Below are 15,325 nucleotides of genomic sequence, written 5' to 3'. Positions count from 1 at the left end.
AGGCACACACAGAGAGATCATCTGTTTACAAGTTCATTCTCCAAATGGCTGCAGTGGCCAGGACTGGACCCGCCCAGAGCCAGGAGCTCCATCCAGGACCTCCACACATACTTGCATCATCTTCTGCTGCTTAATCAGGGAGCTGAATCAGCAGCAAAGCAGCTCTGAAATGGGCTGTCATGCCAGGTGTTGGAAGCAGCAGTAAACTCCCTGCAAGGGCACCAACCCCTGCAACAAACTTTCCAAAGGCTGAGATAGGTTTTATACAGTGACACAATTATTACACAGTTTTAAATATTTTTAAAATTTACAGTTGAGGAGCACTCAAGTTGAGGAGCAGTTGAGGAGGACTCAAAGCCGCGGGACCCTACACCCACGTGGGAGACCTGGAAGAAGCTCCAGGCTCCTGACTTTGGATTGGCTTAGCTCCGGCCGTAGTGGCCATGTGGGGAGTGAATCATCAGTTGGAAGATCTTCTTCTCTGTCTCTCCTCTCTGTATATCTGATTTTCCAATGAAAATAAAATACATCTTTGAAAAAAGGAAAAAAAAGTTGCAGAAAGGGAAATGGTGGGGCCGGGACAGGGGAGGGGATTATGTGGAGAGAAATCCATCTTCGATCAGCTGGTTCATTACCCAGATGCCCACAATGGCCAGGGTTAGGCTGGGCCAAAGCCAGGAACTGGGAGCTGCTGCTTCCAGGTCCCTTACATGGATGCAGCAGCTCAGACACTTGGAGAGAATCCTCCATTGCTTTTCCTCAGGCACATTAGCAGGGAGTTGGATCCATAGTGGAGCAGCTGGGACTCTAACCCAATGCCCGTTTGGGATACCAGAACTGCAGGTGGCAGCTTTCCATGCTATGTCAAATGGCCTGACCCTCCTTGTGTTTAAAAAAAGTCAATTTCACAGTCAGCTAAAAAAAAAGAGTGAGTTGGAGCTCTGTGTGGGAGTAAGGAGGCTTAGAAGACTGTTCCTCTGTGGGATGACAGAGTGAGAGAGAGACAATTAGGAATAAGCTAGTGGAGCCCAGACCAGTGGAGCATGGTACCCCAGGCAGCAGGCAGAGGTCAGACACTCCAGGGAGGCCAGATGGTCAGAGGGATCCAAAATCCACCACGCACACAGTCCGTCTTGGATCAAGAATCCGCCATCAGTCAGTGTCTGAGACTGACTTCAGTGGCAGACTGCACCCCTTGCTGCTTGGTGGTGTTGTCATCTTGGGTGGAGGCCCACAGAGACCGAGGGGCAGCCTGGGAGGTGACAGCACTGAGCTGACCCCTGTCTTCCTTCCAGAACGCTGTTTCCAAGTATGGCTCGCAGTTCCAAGGCAACTCCCAACATGACGCCCTGGAGTTCCTGCTCTGGCTGCTGGACCGCGTGCATGAGGACCTGGAGGGCTCGTCCCGAAGAGCTGCCTCCCAGAAGGTGGGTCACCCCGGAAAGCACACGTTTGTGCCCGACACTGTAGGTTCTGATTGCTGTCCCCTGCCCTCGTCTCCTGCTGTGTTTGCTTTAGATAAGGCGTTTCCTCAAGTCTGGTGTCCTGGGATACAATAGGAGGGCTTCCTGGGAGTGTGAAATTTGGGGAAAATTTTTTTGAATCTACGTTCCGTGCATTAGTGTGGTCGTCTGGGGCCACGGGCGCTTGTTTCTTGTTATTTTCAGACAGTGCTATTGCAACACCTCTCTTGCTTTCTCTCATGTATATCTCACAGGGTAGCAATTCTTCATCTCTTTTTTTATTTTTCTCAAGAGGGTGTATGTATGAGCTTTCCAGGTCTTTATAAAATTTATGTGGAGGTGGGAAGAGAGTGAGAGAGCGCTTGTGTGACGGTGTGTTTCCATCCGCTGGTTCACTTCTCCCTGTCTGCAGTGGCCTGGACTAGACTGGGGAAACACCTTATTTTCTGTGCATGCCATGGTCAATGTGAATACAGCTATGAGAGTGTTTTTTATGAGAGCGGGTTTTTGCAACTTTTACTTTAAGTTTGGACACTTTAGCCCCGCTAAAAATATTGTAGAAAATGTTTGGGTTTCCAAAGCGGCACCTTCCTGTCCCTTTATTATTTGCTGGAGCCTATCATTCTACCATAACAACAGCCCGAGAAGTGAAGCCTTTTTTCCCCGTTTTAAACTTTGTCCATGAAGTCAGCTGTTATCCTGTTGTTTCATCCTGTGTATTTGTTTGAAAGGGAGAGTGATGAGGGAGAAAGGGCGAGATCATCCATCTACAGCTTCACTCTCTAAATGACAACAGGTGGGCTGGACCAGGCCACAGCCAGGAGCCAGGCCTGTCATTGGGTCTCCCACACAGGTACGTGGGCCTGTGTACCTGGGCCGTTGTTTGCTGCTGCCCCAGGCACTTTTGCAGGGAACTGGGTTGGAGGTGGAGTAGCTGCAGCTCAGACCACATGGGCTGCTGGTATCTGCAGGTACTGGCCGAACCCTCCAGTCTGCAGTGTCAGCCCCAGGCTGCTCCATTTCTGAGGCAGCAGTAGGTGATAGTGCAAATACTTGGGCCCTTGGCACTCACGTCAGAGACCAAAAGGAAGTTCCAGGCTCCTGGCTTCAGCCTACTTCCACCCTGGCCATTGTGTCCATTTGGGAAATGAGCTAAAATGCCTCTCTTAAAAATTTAAAAAAAAAAAAAATTTTTTTTTTTCAGCCCTGCAGCTTATCTAGAGAAGTTGAGTGACCATGGAATCGTGGCTAGAAAGTTTGTTTTCTTATTTTAGAAAGTTCCCTCCTACTCCAGTGACTCCCAGTGAAGCCATACAAAACCTGGAAGGCTTGTACACTGTGCCTTGTTTATGCTGCTTTGTCTGGGTTGTAAGGTTCCTCCTTTATGAATGGCGATCTTCCATTGCAGATTCAGACCCTTTCAGCTGTAAGTATGCCATGTTTGAGCACAGTTAGTCCTGTGCAAAGTCCGTGCTGAGACCTGATTGTCGCCGATGCAAGGCATTCAGAGGTGCTGGGATCTTGAGGAGGCGATGGGTCTGGGGGTGCCACCCTGGTGAATGGAGGAATGCAGTCCTTGCTGTGTGTGTTAATTGTCCCGGAAGGAGTCTAGCCCGCTTTTGTCTGGCACATACTTCTCCATTCGCACCACAATACCTTGTGGTATGACGTCCTCACCCAGTGCCAGTGCCAAGCTGTTGGTTGTCCCAGCCTCCAGAATGGTGGGAAAAGAAACTTCTTTCCTTTGTAAATCGTCCCAATCTGCAATATCCTGTTACCACAGCAGAAAGGGGACCACAACCATGTCTGAAGTTTAACTCAATCCGATTTAAGGCAGCCACATTTATGGACTTTTTATGAGCCTCAAGTCCAAGGGTTGGACCGACTTCTTGTCGAGCTGGATCTAAGGACTGGGGCTGTGCTGGCAGGTCTTGGACTCTTGACTTCACCTCTTGTTCCTGAGACTGGCTCTGCCCACGTGGCAGCCAGAGGGCCTTCTGCCATACCCAAACGACCTGTCGAGCTTGGGATTCCAGAAGAAGCACAGGGAAGGGTGATCATCCATTGCTGGGTATGTGGTCAGAAGAATAGGCTGTTCTCATTGGGCACATCTGAGTCACCTGCATGTGGGTGTGAATAGGGACCAATGGGAACTTCTATAGGACCAGAGCTGGTTGGCTGCTCCCCCAGAGAAAGGAATGCTGAGTGGGTGGCTTGGTGGACAGATGGATGGATGTGTGGATGAATGGATGGATGTTTAGACTTGGATCCCTATTTCCAGGACATCACATTATTTGGATGCAAATATGTCTAAACCCGAAACATGCTTGTGGCCCCAAGCATTTTGGATGAGGGCTCTGGAGGTTCCAGCATGATCTCTTTACTACAATTAGGGAACTGCAGCGGAGAGAGCGAGTCCTCATTCAGCTGGATCCGACAGCCAGGTGCCAGCCAGGCTGGGGTTTGAACCCCGATGGTCCAACTGCCCAGGCTAGGTATGTGAACAGGTGCTAGGCTCTTGGCTGAGCTCAACCCTCTTCCAACATGGCACCGGACTCTCTCTCCAGCCTTGTTGTCTGTCTTCCTTCACTCGTTGGAACAAAGACGATTCCTTCTTTGTCCCAGAATTCAATTTCAAGCTTAGGGAAACAGCAGGTTCATTTTATGGTGGACTCTCATACCCACCCACCTGGATTCTCCAATTCACATTTTACTGAAATTTGCATTATCATGTATTTGCCCATCTGTTCATCTCTCTGGCCACCCATTGCTATTTTTTTTTTTTTAAATGTACTTGGAAGTAAATTGCACACCTGCTGTGATTTTACTCCAGACACTTTTCAGGCATTCCTTTTGCCTGCTTTCAGCCTCTGCTTTCTACAATCCTTCAGCACGGATCTCAAAGCCCACTCAGGTCCTCTCTATATACCTTGTGGCATGTCTGTCCCTCTAAGCAGAGGTGGGGAGCATTCAGCCCCTTGGACATACAAGACCCATGAAATCACGTGGTCTGGCACCACCAAGGCAAATGCGGGTGGGACTCAAAATTCAACCGGATCTGCAGCAGGCTCATGTTTATGACCCGTGAGTGATGTGATAAATACCAAAGGACCCTTGGTGGGATGAGGGGTCGACCGCACCCCTGCAGGTTATTATTCCCTATGGGTTAAGTTCACCTGAGTGCCAATGCTCCAGTTCCTGGAGGACGAGATATTTCATTCCGTATATAAGCACACATGCAGTGTAGCTGTAGTGTTTCATGGTGTTTCATGGTGTGTGTGTGTGTGGTGGGGGGTGGGAATGATTCGTGGAGAAAATGTCTAAAAAGATTCCACCTCAGGAGTGATAATGAAAGTCAAGAAATTAGGGCATGTTCTATGGGAATAAATAGGGAAGTTTATGTTTTACTGAATAGCTTTGTATTCCGAGTGACTTTGATCTTGGGGTTGCCTTTAGGGGTGGGCAGGAGCCTCAGACAATGATACCACTGTCTCGTAAGATGCCAGGCCTCTAGGGGCCACATAGTGAGCTAAACCACTGCTTGCGACCCTGGCATCCCATAATGGAGTACTTTTTTGATCACCGGCTTCCCCGCTTGTGGTCCAATTCCCAGCTCATGCTTGGGAAGGCAGTGGAGGAAGACCCCAGTGCTTGAGCCCCTGTGACCCACGTAGGAGACTCATATGGGGCTCTGGGCTTCTGGCTTCAGTTCTGATGAGCCTTAGCTGTTGCAGGCATTTGGAGAGTAAGCCAGATGGTGGAAGATTGATCTTTCTCTCCACCTCCATCTTTCTGTCACTCACTCTGCCTTTTATTTGAAAAGTAGATTTAGAGAGACAGAAAGTTGTTCCATCTGCTGGTTTGCTCCCCAAACAACCGTAATGACTGGAACAGCTGATCAGAAGCCAGGAGCCTCTTCTGGGTCTCTCAAGTAGACACAAGTAGACACAGGTTCTCAAGGTCTTGGGTCATCCTTCACTGCTTTTGCAAGGAGCTCATTTGGAAGTGGAGCAACCAAGATGTGAACTGACACTCATGTAGGATTAGCCTGTTGAGCCATGGTCTCTACATCAGAGGTTCTTACCTGGTTAAGATTGTGTGTGTGCAAGTGGGAAGGGCTTGAGATGAGGTCATTCACCTGCATGATTCCCGTGGGCTCTCTGTGCAATGGCAAGAATTTTTACAAGCAAGACATGGAGGAGGTAGCGAGATGTGAAGACAGAGCAGAGAGAGATCTGAAGATGCCAGTCTCGAACACTAGGGTGGTATGGCTGCAAGCCAAGGAGTTGCAGATGCCTCTAGAAGTCAGGAGGGGCAACGAATAGCTTCTCCCTTAGAGTTGGGGCAGGGAGGACGGCCGCCCTGATGCCTGGATTTCAGCCCAGTGACAGACCCTTTGCAGGTTTGGTTGTGAGATCCGGGGAAGATTGCCTTGCTGTTATTTGATGTTTCCGGTTCATGATAATTTGCAATATTGACCACAGGAAACTAATGCACCAGGGAATGTAAAAAATAAAAACAAAACAAAAAAACAAAAGCCACAGCTGCACCAATACAGGCAGTAAAGGCAGCTTATATATCACATTCTGGATAGTAAAGTCTGGTTTGTCTATAAAAGACTGAATTTGGGGCCAGTGTGGTGGCTCAACAGGCTAATCTTATGCTTTATAGTGCTGGCATCCCATATAGGCATTGGTTCTAGTCCCAGCTGTTCTACTTCCCATCCAGCTCCCTGTTTATGGCCTGGGAAAGCAGTGGAGGATGGCTAAAGTGTTTGGGGTGCTGCACCCATGTGGGAGACCTGGAAGAAGCTCCTGGCTCTTAGCTTTGGATTAGCTCAGCTCTGGCTATTGTGGCCATTTAGGGAGTGAACCAGTGGCTGGAAGACCTCTTTCTCCATCTCTCCTTCTCTGTAAAAATCTGCCTTCAAAAAAGATGGTGTATTTGTGCCGAGTAGCCACTAGGATCCGTGAAGTGGGATAATAGATGGAAGGGAGAGAGATTTGATGAGGAGTAAGTTGAAGGCCACCGATGCCCACTCAGGTGAAATGTCCAAGAGGCAAAAAAAATGGTTGCCAAGGCCCAGCTGGGTAGAGATGCACACGAGGGCCCAACCATTCTGGGGGCGAGGAGGATTGAAAGCGTGCCGAGGCACAAACGGGCTGCTGAGGCCCGGAGGAAGCAGTCGGGTGATTGGCAAAGAAAGAGAATGGGGACTCACCTGTTCCCTTTGCTCATTTTCTTGCAGCTGCCTCCTCAAGCCAGCAAACCCTCTGAGAACCTCCTGGCGTCATCCCCCCAGCTTCCTCCAGGCCAGAGCTTTGTGCAAAGCCACTTCCAAGCCCAGTACAGGTAAGACGGGAAGCCTCAAGGCTCTTGCTGCCCACTGCCCGTCTCCCGGGGTACCTGCGGTCATGGAACAACTCCAGTCATACACGCCCTGCTCTCTTCCACTTGTGGTCTTCATCCTAGTCTTTTTATTTCCCTGACAACTGGACATTACAGCCTGGGTAACATGATAAAGCAACGCGGTTTTATTTTGGCCGATGATTCGGGAGGTTTTATGTCAAGGGCTGCTTAGGTAATGGCCTTTATTTATTTATTTTTTTATTTTGATTTGAGAAGCAGGGTTACAGAGAGATGACGTTTTGCAGCCTTTCATTCGCTGGTTCACTCCCCAAGTGGCTGCCATGGCTGGAGCTGAGCCATTCCAAAGCCAGGAGCCAGGAACTTCTTCTAAGTCTCCCACATGGGTGCAGGGGCCCAAGGACCAGCTGCCATCCTCTGCTGCTTTTCCATGCCATAGGCAGGGAGCTGGATGGGAAGTGGAGCAGCCTTGACATGGACCGGTTTCTGTATGGATGCCAATGCCATGGGTGGAAGCTTAGCCTGCCACCAGCCCCCTGATGATGACTTTCTTGTTGGCAATGTCCCCAGAAGGCGAAAGGCATTGCATGGCAAGAGGCACTGTGCGTCTGTGTGTGTATGTTCTTGTCATTTCCCCTTTTTACTAAAGCCACAATGACTCAGTCATGGAGCCTCCCCCTAGTCACCTTGTCTCATTCAGGTCACCTCCCAGAGACTCCCATCTCCAAACACTACAGTCGGATTGCTTCCATCCTTAGGGGTCTGCTTTGTGGCATAGTTGCCATCTGTCACACTGGCCCTCTCTAATGGACTCACCTTGTGAGAGGCAGGATCAGGCTGTGTCCTCCAGCAGGTCTCCGAAGCATAGCACCTGCCTTGGCTTTCTTTTTTTCTTAAAAGAATCTTTATGGGACCAGTGCTGCAGCTCAGGGGTTGTGGGTTGGACTCTGGCATCCCATAAAGGCACCGATTCGTGTCCTGGCTGCTCAAGTTTCTGTTCTGGCTCTCAGTTGATGCCCCGGGAAGGGTAACAGAGGATGGCCCACGTGCGTTGACCCCTGGACCTGTGTGAGAGACCTGGATGAGCCTCCTGGCTCCTGGCTTTGACCTGGCTCCATCTCAGCTGTTGGGGCCACTTGAGAGAGAAACCATCATCAGAGAGATCTCTCCCTCTCTCTTTCTAGGTGCGTAACTCTGAGTTTCAAATAAATAAATAAATCTTAAAAAGAATCTTTGTATCGAAGGAAGGCACGGCAGTTTTTCTTCTTCACAGTTTTGTTGAAGTCCATTCTTATCTATGATAAATCAGCCATCAAATGTTTTTTAAAAAAATTATTCGGTGTTTACAAGGTGTTTTTTTTTTTTAATTTTATTTATTTGAAAGTGGAGAGACAGAAAGAGAGGGAGAGGCAGAGAGAGAGATGCTCCATCTGCTGGTTCACTCCCCACATGGCTGCAACGGTCAGCACTGAGCAAGCAGGCAGCTGGATTGGGAATGGAGCATCCTGGATCCCACACCATCGCCCTTGCGGGATGCTGGCATTGCACGCAACACTGAACCCACTGTACCACAACACTGACCCTACAAAGTGACATCTTCCATCCCCTGCTTCATTCCCCACATGACTTGGGACAGCCAGAGCTGGACCAGGACCAAAACCAGGAACCTGGAGTTTTCCTCCAAGTCTCCCACTTGGTAGCAAGGACGTGGGTACCCCAGCCATCTTCTGCCACCTCACAGGTGCATTAACGAGGAGCTGGATCAGAAACGGGCTAGCCAGGACTCCCAGCCAGGCTCTCCCGTATGGGATGCGTGTGTTCCACGTGGAGCCTTTGCTTTCTCCCCGCGTCTTCCTCTCTCGGCGCTTTTCCGTCTCACGTAGCCCCGTTCATTGTGATTCTCTGCTGCGACTTTGGTTGCCCCGCCGAAGACCTGCTCTCTTGTTCTCTATTATTTCCTCCCAGAAAGAATTCTGAAAGCCTTTCCCCTTGATGGCCACATTAAAGTCGTTGCCAAGCTGTGCTTTTCTGCGAAGCTGCGGGCTCTTAACTCCCTTTCCTTGACCCGACAGCGCCTTCATGGGTCCCCTGGTGGCCTTCTTGTCTGATTTCTCTTCGTTCCAACGAAGTAATGAGCCTTCACTCTTCTGGAGCTCCCTTAATTACAGCCATGGATTGCCATCCGTTTTGGGAGGTTTCTATATATTTTTTGTATGTGTGTGTATAATTTCCTGGAAGCTGTCCTGATTTAGGATTTATACCCTATTCAGTCGTCGCCGATAAGATAGATAGGTCACGGTCAGTGTCTTTGAGGCTGGTGGTAGAGGGCGCCTTTGGAAGAATGCCAACACTGCTTTCCACTGGAACAGCGGAACTGCTAGCGATGGAGAGAAAAAAAGAAAAAATCCATGGTACTTCATACTTCCTGTTCCACCAGGGAAACGGGTCTTGAGACAATAGCCAGCTTGGCCACAGCATGCCCCGGTGGCACCCTTCACTGCTGTGAATGCTGCGTGATGCCATGCCTGTTCTTGTGCCCGGTGAAGGGCAGTTTTGCGGAGGCTGCTAGCCATGAAAGTCACGTGTAGGATACCCGTCTTAGCATCTGTTCCCCAAAGCAGAGGCTGCAGGAAGCAGGAAAGGACGAGAGGAAGGAAGCAGGAGGCCCAGGGGAGGGAGCACTTCGTGGGGGCCAGGCCCCTAAAACTGACCTTTTTCTTTCCTCCCTTGGTGGTGGTGGTTTTAATCCACTCCTTTCCTGGCCACATACACTGTGTTCTTGGTCTGCTTTCAAATAGTCCAGTGGCTGCCCATGATGCTTGCTCCTGTGGTTACCACAAGGACCCTAAACCCTTGCTCAGGAGAGCGAAATGCAAGTTAAGTTGTTTCTTGGTGTCTGAGGGAGCTTGGGTCTGGGACTCCGCTCAGACACTCAAATCCATGGATGCTCAAGTCCCTTATGGAATGTGGTATTTGCCTGTAACACGCGCACACACACACACACACACACACACACACACACACACACACGTCTCTAGATAACTCGCAATACCTACTACAGCGGAAGTGCTATGGAACTAGTTCTTACCTTTTCTCCAGTTGTGTGGTGAATAATGACAGGAGGAAGTGGATTGTGTTCAGGACAGGCTCCTACTTTATGGGACGTTGGGGGGGAATTTGATCTCCATCAGGTTCAATAGGTAGACACGGGGTTGGCTGTCGGGAGGGCCGGCTGTACTGACGTGTGCTCTACATAATGTCCTTCGTGCCCTGCTACCTTCTCTTCTGGGCGTTCAGCCCCCGGCCCCTGTCTCACTGGAGCGCCCATGCTGCTAGGAGGCACGGATGGCAAGCGGACGGACACCTGTGCCACCAGAGCTTCTCTACCTCGCCAATAAATACATTTAATGAAAGAAATCCACTGATCACCTCCTGATACCTTGTATGCCCTCTGACACTTAGCATCCAAGTGGGCGGCTTGGTAGTGGGCAGGTGCGTTAGCCTCCCCTTGGGTAGCACCCCGAGATCTTGTGCCTGCTTGTACCCCAGCTTTCCTGTTTGGTCTGCACAGTGGCACTTTCCACGGGACTCGGGAAACCTTTGGTTCTGATCCCAGAGCTGACGTCTCAGATTGACTCGCAATGGCTTGTAGCAAGAGCCCAGAGCCCAGAGCCCAGAGCCCAAGCCAGGCTACTCGGTGATGTTCTGTGTCACCAAGAAGTACAACAGATTTGAGGATAAGTAACACAGCGTGCAGAAACCCCGATGCACCATGCAATGAAGGAAACGAAATTGGAGCACCTGCTTGGAATGCTGGAGTTGCGGCCGTTGGCGGCAGAGAATGAGAAGATGGACGATCCCGTCTCTGTCTTCCCCACTTCCTTCTCTACCCTCACCCCGGCCATAAAACTGACTTTCAAGTAAATAAATCTTAAAAAAGAAATGAAACAGAACAAAGAAAGAACTAGAGCAGATACTAAAACCCAACCGCTGGGATATGGAATGTGGGCATTGCAGATCGTGGGCTGCACTGCTCCAACCAAGCACACGGCCCGGGCTGCCTTCCCCTTATTGCAAGCTCTGCTCTACCATGTGCTGTTTGCCCAGTGGTCTGCAGCTGGACTGCTGGTGGGCTGCCACCATGGGTATCAGCAGGTTGGGCTGGCACCTGTTGGAGCGAACTCCTGCCTCCGCTCCGTCAGGTCCGTGCCGAGCAGTGGACACGTGCGTGACTGTTCTGTGTCGATCCTCCTGCGGTACTGTTCCAGTGCCCATGCTTGATGACATCCTGCCTCTGTTGCCCCTACCCCACAGGTCTTCCTTGACTTGTCCACACTGCCAGAAACAGAGCAACACGTTCGATCCGTTCCTGTGCGTGTCCCTGCCCATCCCCCTGCGTCAGACGAGGTACGTCCCCCAGCCTCGCTTGCACCTGCCACTGTGCCTCCTTTGCTGAGTCAGCACTTCTCCGACCACTGCCAGCCTTGCTGGGTAAGGGGCAGGGACATGAGGGTCACCGTGGAAGGTCGCAGTGGGCTTGCTCCAGCTGAGAAAGCTGCTGCTGCTCTAGCGGTCAGCACCAGGGCCAGCGGCCTTCCTCCGCCCATTCAGAAGCTGGTGCGAACTCATCTGTGTCCAGCAGCACTTGCTTTATTTCAAAATCCAGAGATGGCCTGAAGGAGCAGAGAAAAGAGGAGGCGGATGGGTTGTGGAGGAGGGATGGGAAGGTGGGCTCGGCCATGTGGAAGGAAGCCAGGAGCAGCAGAGCCAGCCCCAGCTGTGGCAGTGGCCCTGGAGGCAGCCAGCCGAGGGTCACACCGGAAGCTGCCGGGCCTGGCACCCGCATGCTGTTCCTCCGACTCTGCCTGTCAGCATCCTCTGTCCTCGGTGTGTAGCTGGACACGACCTTGGACCACACAGACTCGCTGCCGGCTATGAGATCCTGTGCCATCACCTAGTGACTGCACCAGATCCTGTCTTCTAGCAGTGATCTGAGATGCTGGGATCATTGCGTGGGTTCAAATCTCGGCTCCACCAGCAGGTTGTATGTACCCTGGCCCACAGAGTGGTTTAGGACAGGAGAGCAAATAACCACGGAGGAGTGCCGAGGGCGGGGACGTAGAGGCAGGGATTCGGAAGGCAGGTTGCACAGCAGAAGGGAGAGCATCAGCAAGGGTGCTGATTTACACCCTCTCTGCTTTACTTTTTCAAGCATCAAGGTTGGGTTTTTGCTTAAGATTGGAGGGAGTTTTAAAAAGTTTGTGGAGCATGCGATCAAAAGTTTATTTTGCTGCCAAAAATGTTCATAATTCATGTTCATTTTTTTCATGATACGCACTTTCCTAGGATTTTTTTGAAGGCCCCCCACGCCCCTCCGCCGGTCTTCTGTCTCAATTAGATAGAGGCTTGAGATCAGAGATCTGAACTGTGAAAACCTTTGTTATCCAACTCTTCTGAAAAAAAACCTCTCAACCTCTTTGGCTCTCTACTGCCACCTGGTGGCAGTGTACTGAAAGTGCAGGACTCCCAGAAAGCGGACAGCAGGCATTCAGGCACCTTCCCTGTTTTCCAGATTCTTGAGCGTCACTTTGGTCTTCCTCTCCAAGAGCCAGCGGTTCCTGCGGGTTGGCCTGGCTGTGCCTATCCTCAGCACAGTGGCAGCTCTGAGGAAGATGGTAGCAGAAGAAGGCAGCGTCCCGGTAGATGAGGTGTGGTGGATGGGATGAGGTGTGGTGGCTGGGTTGGCTGGGTGGGACAATGAAATGTCACTGGGCTGCTGAGGTTGGCCTGTGGCTTCCAGGGATTTCTTCCCCAGATATCTTCCTTGTCTTCATTTACAAACCTGTTAATCTGAGAGAAAGAATAGAAAGAATCTTCATTTTACTGGTTCACTCCCCAGATACCCAGTTAGCTGGGATTGGGCTGAGGCCCAAGCTGGGAAGCAGGAGCTCCATCCAGGTCTCCACAGGGGTGGCACCTGGGCCGTCCTCCTGGGTCTTGGCAGGTGCATCGGCAGGGAGCTGGATGGGAAGCAGAGCAGTCGGGATGCCAACTTATATACTCTGGTATTGAGTTGCAGGGGTCACAGACAGCAGCTTTATTCATGCACCATGATGTCAGTCCGTTTCTTTTCATTCGACTGTTTAAAATTTTAACAGCAGATGTATTGGAAGAGTAGGGAAACAACATTCATTGGTTCAAACCCCAAATGTCTCCAGCAGCATGGGCTGGATCAGGCTTACGCCCAGAACCCAGAATCCAATTCAGGTTTCTCCTGTTAGCAGTAAGCACACCAAGTACTGGAGCCACCCCCTGCTTCTTCCTGGGGTCAACATTAGCATGAGGCTGCAATCGAATGCCAAGCTGACACTGGCACTGTGATATAGGGCATGTGAGTGTCCCCAGGGGTGCCATAAGTCCTCACGATTTGTTTTTGGGGGTCACAGTAAAGGCATTGGAGGGAGGGCCCCGTGAGGCAGGCAGAGAAAGGGTTGCAGCTGTGACTCGGCCACTTTCTAGCTATCTGACCTCAAGCATGAGTGGCTTTTGCTCTCTGGGTTAGGTTTCTCCCATATAGGATATTTTTTTTTTTCCCAATAAAGGAGTGCTTTCAGCCCTTTGTTGAGGTCTAGCCCAGGCAGCCGAGAAGATGAACACCCTTGGGTTGTAGAGTGTTGAGTTCTGCGTCTGCGTACCTGTGTGCTTGCATCGGTCCCCACCCTTTAGGGTTTTCCTAGAGGTCTCAAGAAGTGAGGGTTGTGTGCAGGAGGTGAACTCTGACGTGAAAGGGAGAGGAGTTTGCTGGGGCAAACAGTGGCTGTCAGGAAAGCTGGACAGTGGGAGATGAGGACTACTCCTGGGGAGGCGAGGGCTGGGATGCAGGCGGGCGGCCTGCCCGCTCGACACAGCTCATCTGTGATCGCTGGTGCATATGCTTTTGTGTTTGATTGTACACTTTCTCTTTACCCTAATTTTACTAGTTCTTTGTGTGTGTGTGTGTGTGTGTGTCTGTGCTCCCTCCCCTCTAGAGAATTTTTCTTTATTCCATCTCTTCTGGCTTGAAGTATATATGTTAGATTGCTGTTTGATCATCAATTATTGCTAAAATGTCTATATGCATAATAAAGTCTAATGTTGATTTTCCCAGTTAACATTTGGGGTTGCTTTAACTGCCCTCATCCTTTTTTCTTTTTTGATTTAGGTGTCGTGCTTGACAGATGTTGTCCAGTAGTTTAATTCCACCTGGAACCCTCAGTTGTAGTAATAGTTATGGTTTTACCCAGCCATGCATGTCTTCACTAGCCAAGCCTGACTGTTTTCTGTGACTCGTCCTGTCCTTCGCGATCCCACTTTTCCTTCTTGGCATTGGTGTTTAGTGGGAAAGCTGAGACATGGAGATAGAGATCTTTCCTTCATGGGTTCATTCCCCAAATGGTCATCAACAGCTAGGACTGGGCCAGGCCAAAGCCAGGCAGCCTGCAGGTCTGTGTGCATCTCCCATGTCCCTAAGTTCGTGAGCCATCCCCTGCTGCCTCCTGAAGTCTACACTAGCAAGAAACGGGAGTCAAGAACTTAGCTGGGGCCTGAATCTTGGCACTCACATAGGCAAAACCAGGGTCCAAGTGGTGTTATGATTTCTGTGCCAAGTTTTCCTTCTGATTCCCTTCCCTTCTCTTCCCTTCCCTTTCCTTCTCCCCTCCTTCCCCTTCCATTTCCCTCCCTTACCCTTTTCCCTCCCCCTCCCCTTTCCCTCCCCCTCCCCTTTCCCTCTCTCCCCTTCTCCCCTCTCTCCCCTTCTCCCTTCCCTCCCCTCCTCTCCCCTCCCTCCCTCCCTCCCTCCCTTCCTTCCTTCCTTCCTTCCTTCCTTCCTTCCTTCCTTCCTCTTAGTTTGTTTTTATTTAAAAAGCAAAATTAGAGAGAGAGAGAGGTCTTCCATCTGCTGGTCCACTCTCCAGAAGGCCACAGTGGCTGCAGCTGGGTCAGTCTAAACTCAGCAGCCTGGAGCTTCTTCCAGGTCTCCCATATGGGTGAATAAGCCCAAACATTTGGGCCATCTTTTGCTACTCTCCCAGGCAGGTTAGCAGGGAACTGGATTGGAAGTGGAATAGCTGGGACTTGAGCTGGCACCCGTATGGGATGCTGGCATGACAGGCAGAGACAACTTACAGTGCCGTGGAGCTGGCTTAATTTCTCTTCTCTCCTCTCCCCTCTCCTCCTTTCCCCTCCCCTTCCTTTCTCCCCTTCCTTCATCCTTTCCTTCTTTCTTTATATAAATATACATTCTGAAATCCATATTTTAGGAGAGAACCTCCCAGCCACAGTGCCTGAGATGGGTTCTAGATGCTGAGACACTGCTTTGCCCTGCTCTGTTGGCAGCCAGAACCTTAAGCAAAGCCGCCCTCCTTTCCAACCTAAAGACCCAGCTCTTCCTGTTTCCCTGCCTTGCATGCGCTATGTACGTGTGGGAAAGCCATGCATGACATTCTTTAGAAATC

The 15,325-nt window shown here is 50.6% G+C and overlaps 1 protein-coding gene across 2 annotated transcripts in view; it reads left to right on the top strand.

Moving 5' to 3' along the window:
* The window catches only part of USP43 (ubiquitin specific peptidase 43), a 51,047-nt gene that overhangs the window by 7,891 nt on the left and 27,831 nt on the right, over positions 1-15,325 (top strand). For both annotated transcript variants that reach the window (XM_041000912.1, XM_041000911.1), the window contains exons 2-5: positions 1,296-1,427; positions 6,712-6,815; positions 11,145-11,237; positions 12,403-12,538. In XM_041000912.1, the coding sequence (XP_040856846.1) occupies positions 1,296-1,427; positions 6,712-6,815; positions 11,145-11,237; positions 12,403-12,538 (465 nt within the window). The remainder of the gene's footprint in view (positions 1-1,295; positions 1,428-6,711; positions 6,816-11,144; positions 11,238-12,402; positions 12,539-15,325) is intronic.

This window comes from Ochotona curzoniae, unplaced genomic scaffold, assembly GCF_017591425.1.
Source record: "Ochotona curzoniae isolate NIBS_2020 unplaced genomic scaffold, NIBS_Ocur_1.0 scaffold_2453, whole genome shotgun sequence".
Taxonomy (NCBI): Eukaryota; Metazoa; Chordata; class Mammalia; order Lagomorpha; family Ochotonidae; genus Ochotona; species Ochotona curzoniae.
The sequence above is the reverse complement of the archived record's forward strand: the minus strand, read 5'-3'. Positions and strand labels throughout refer to the sequence as shown.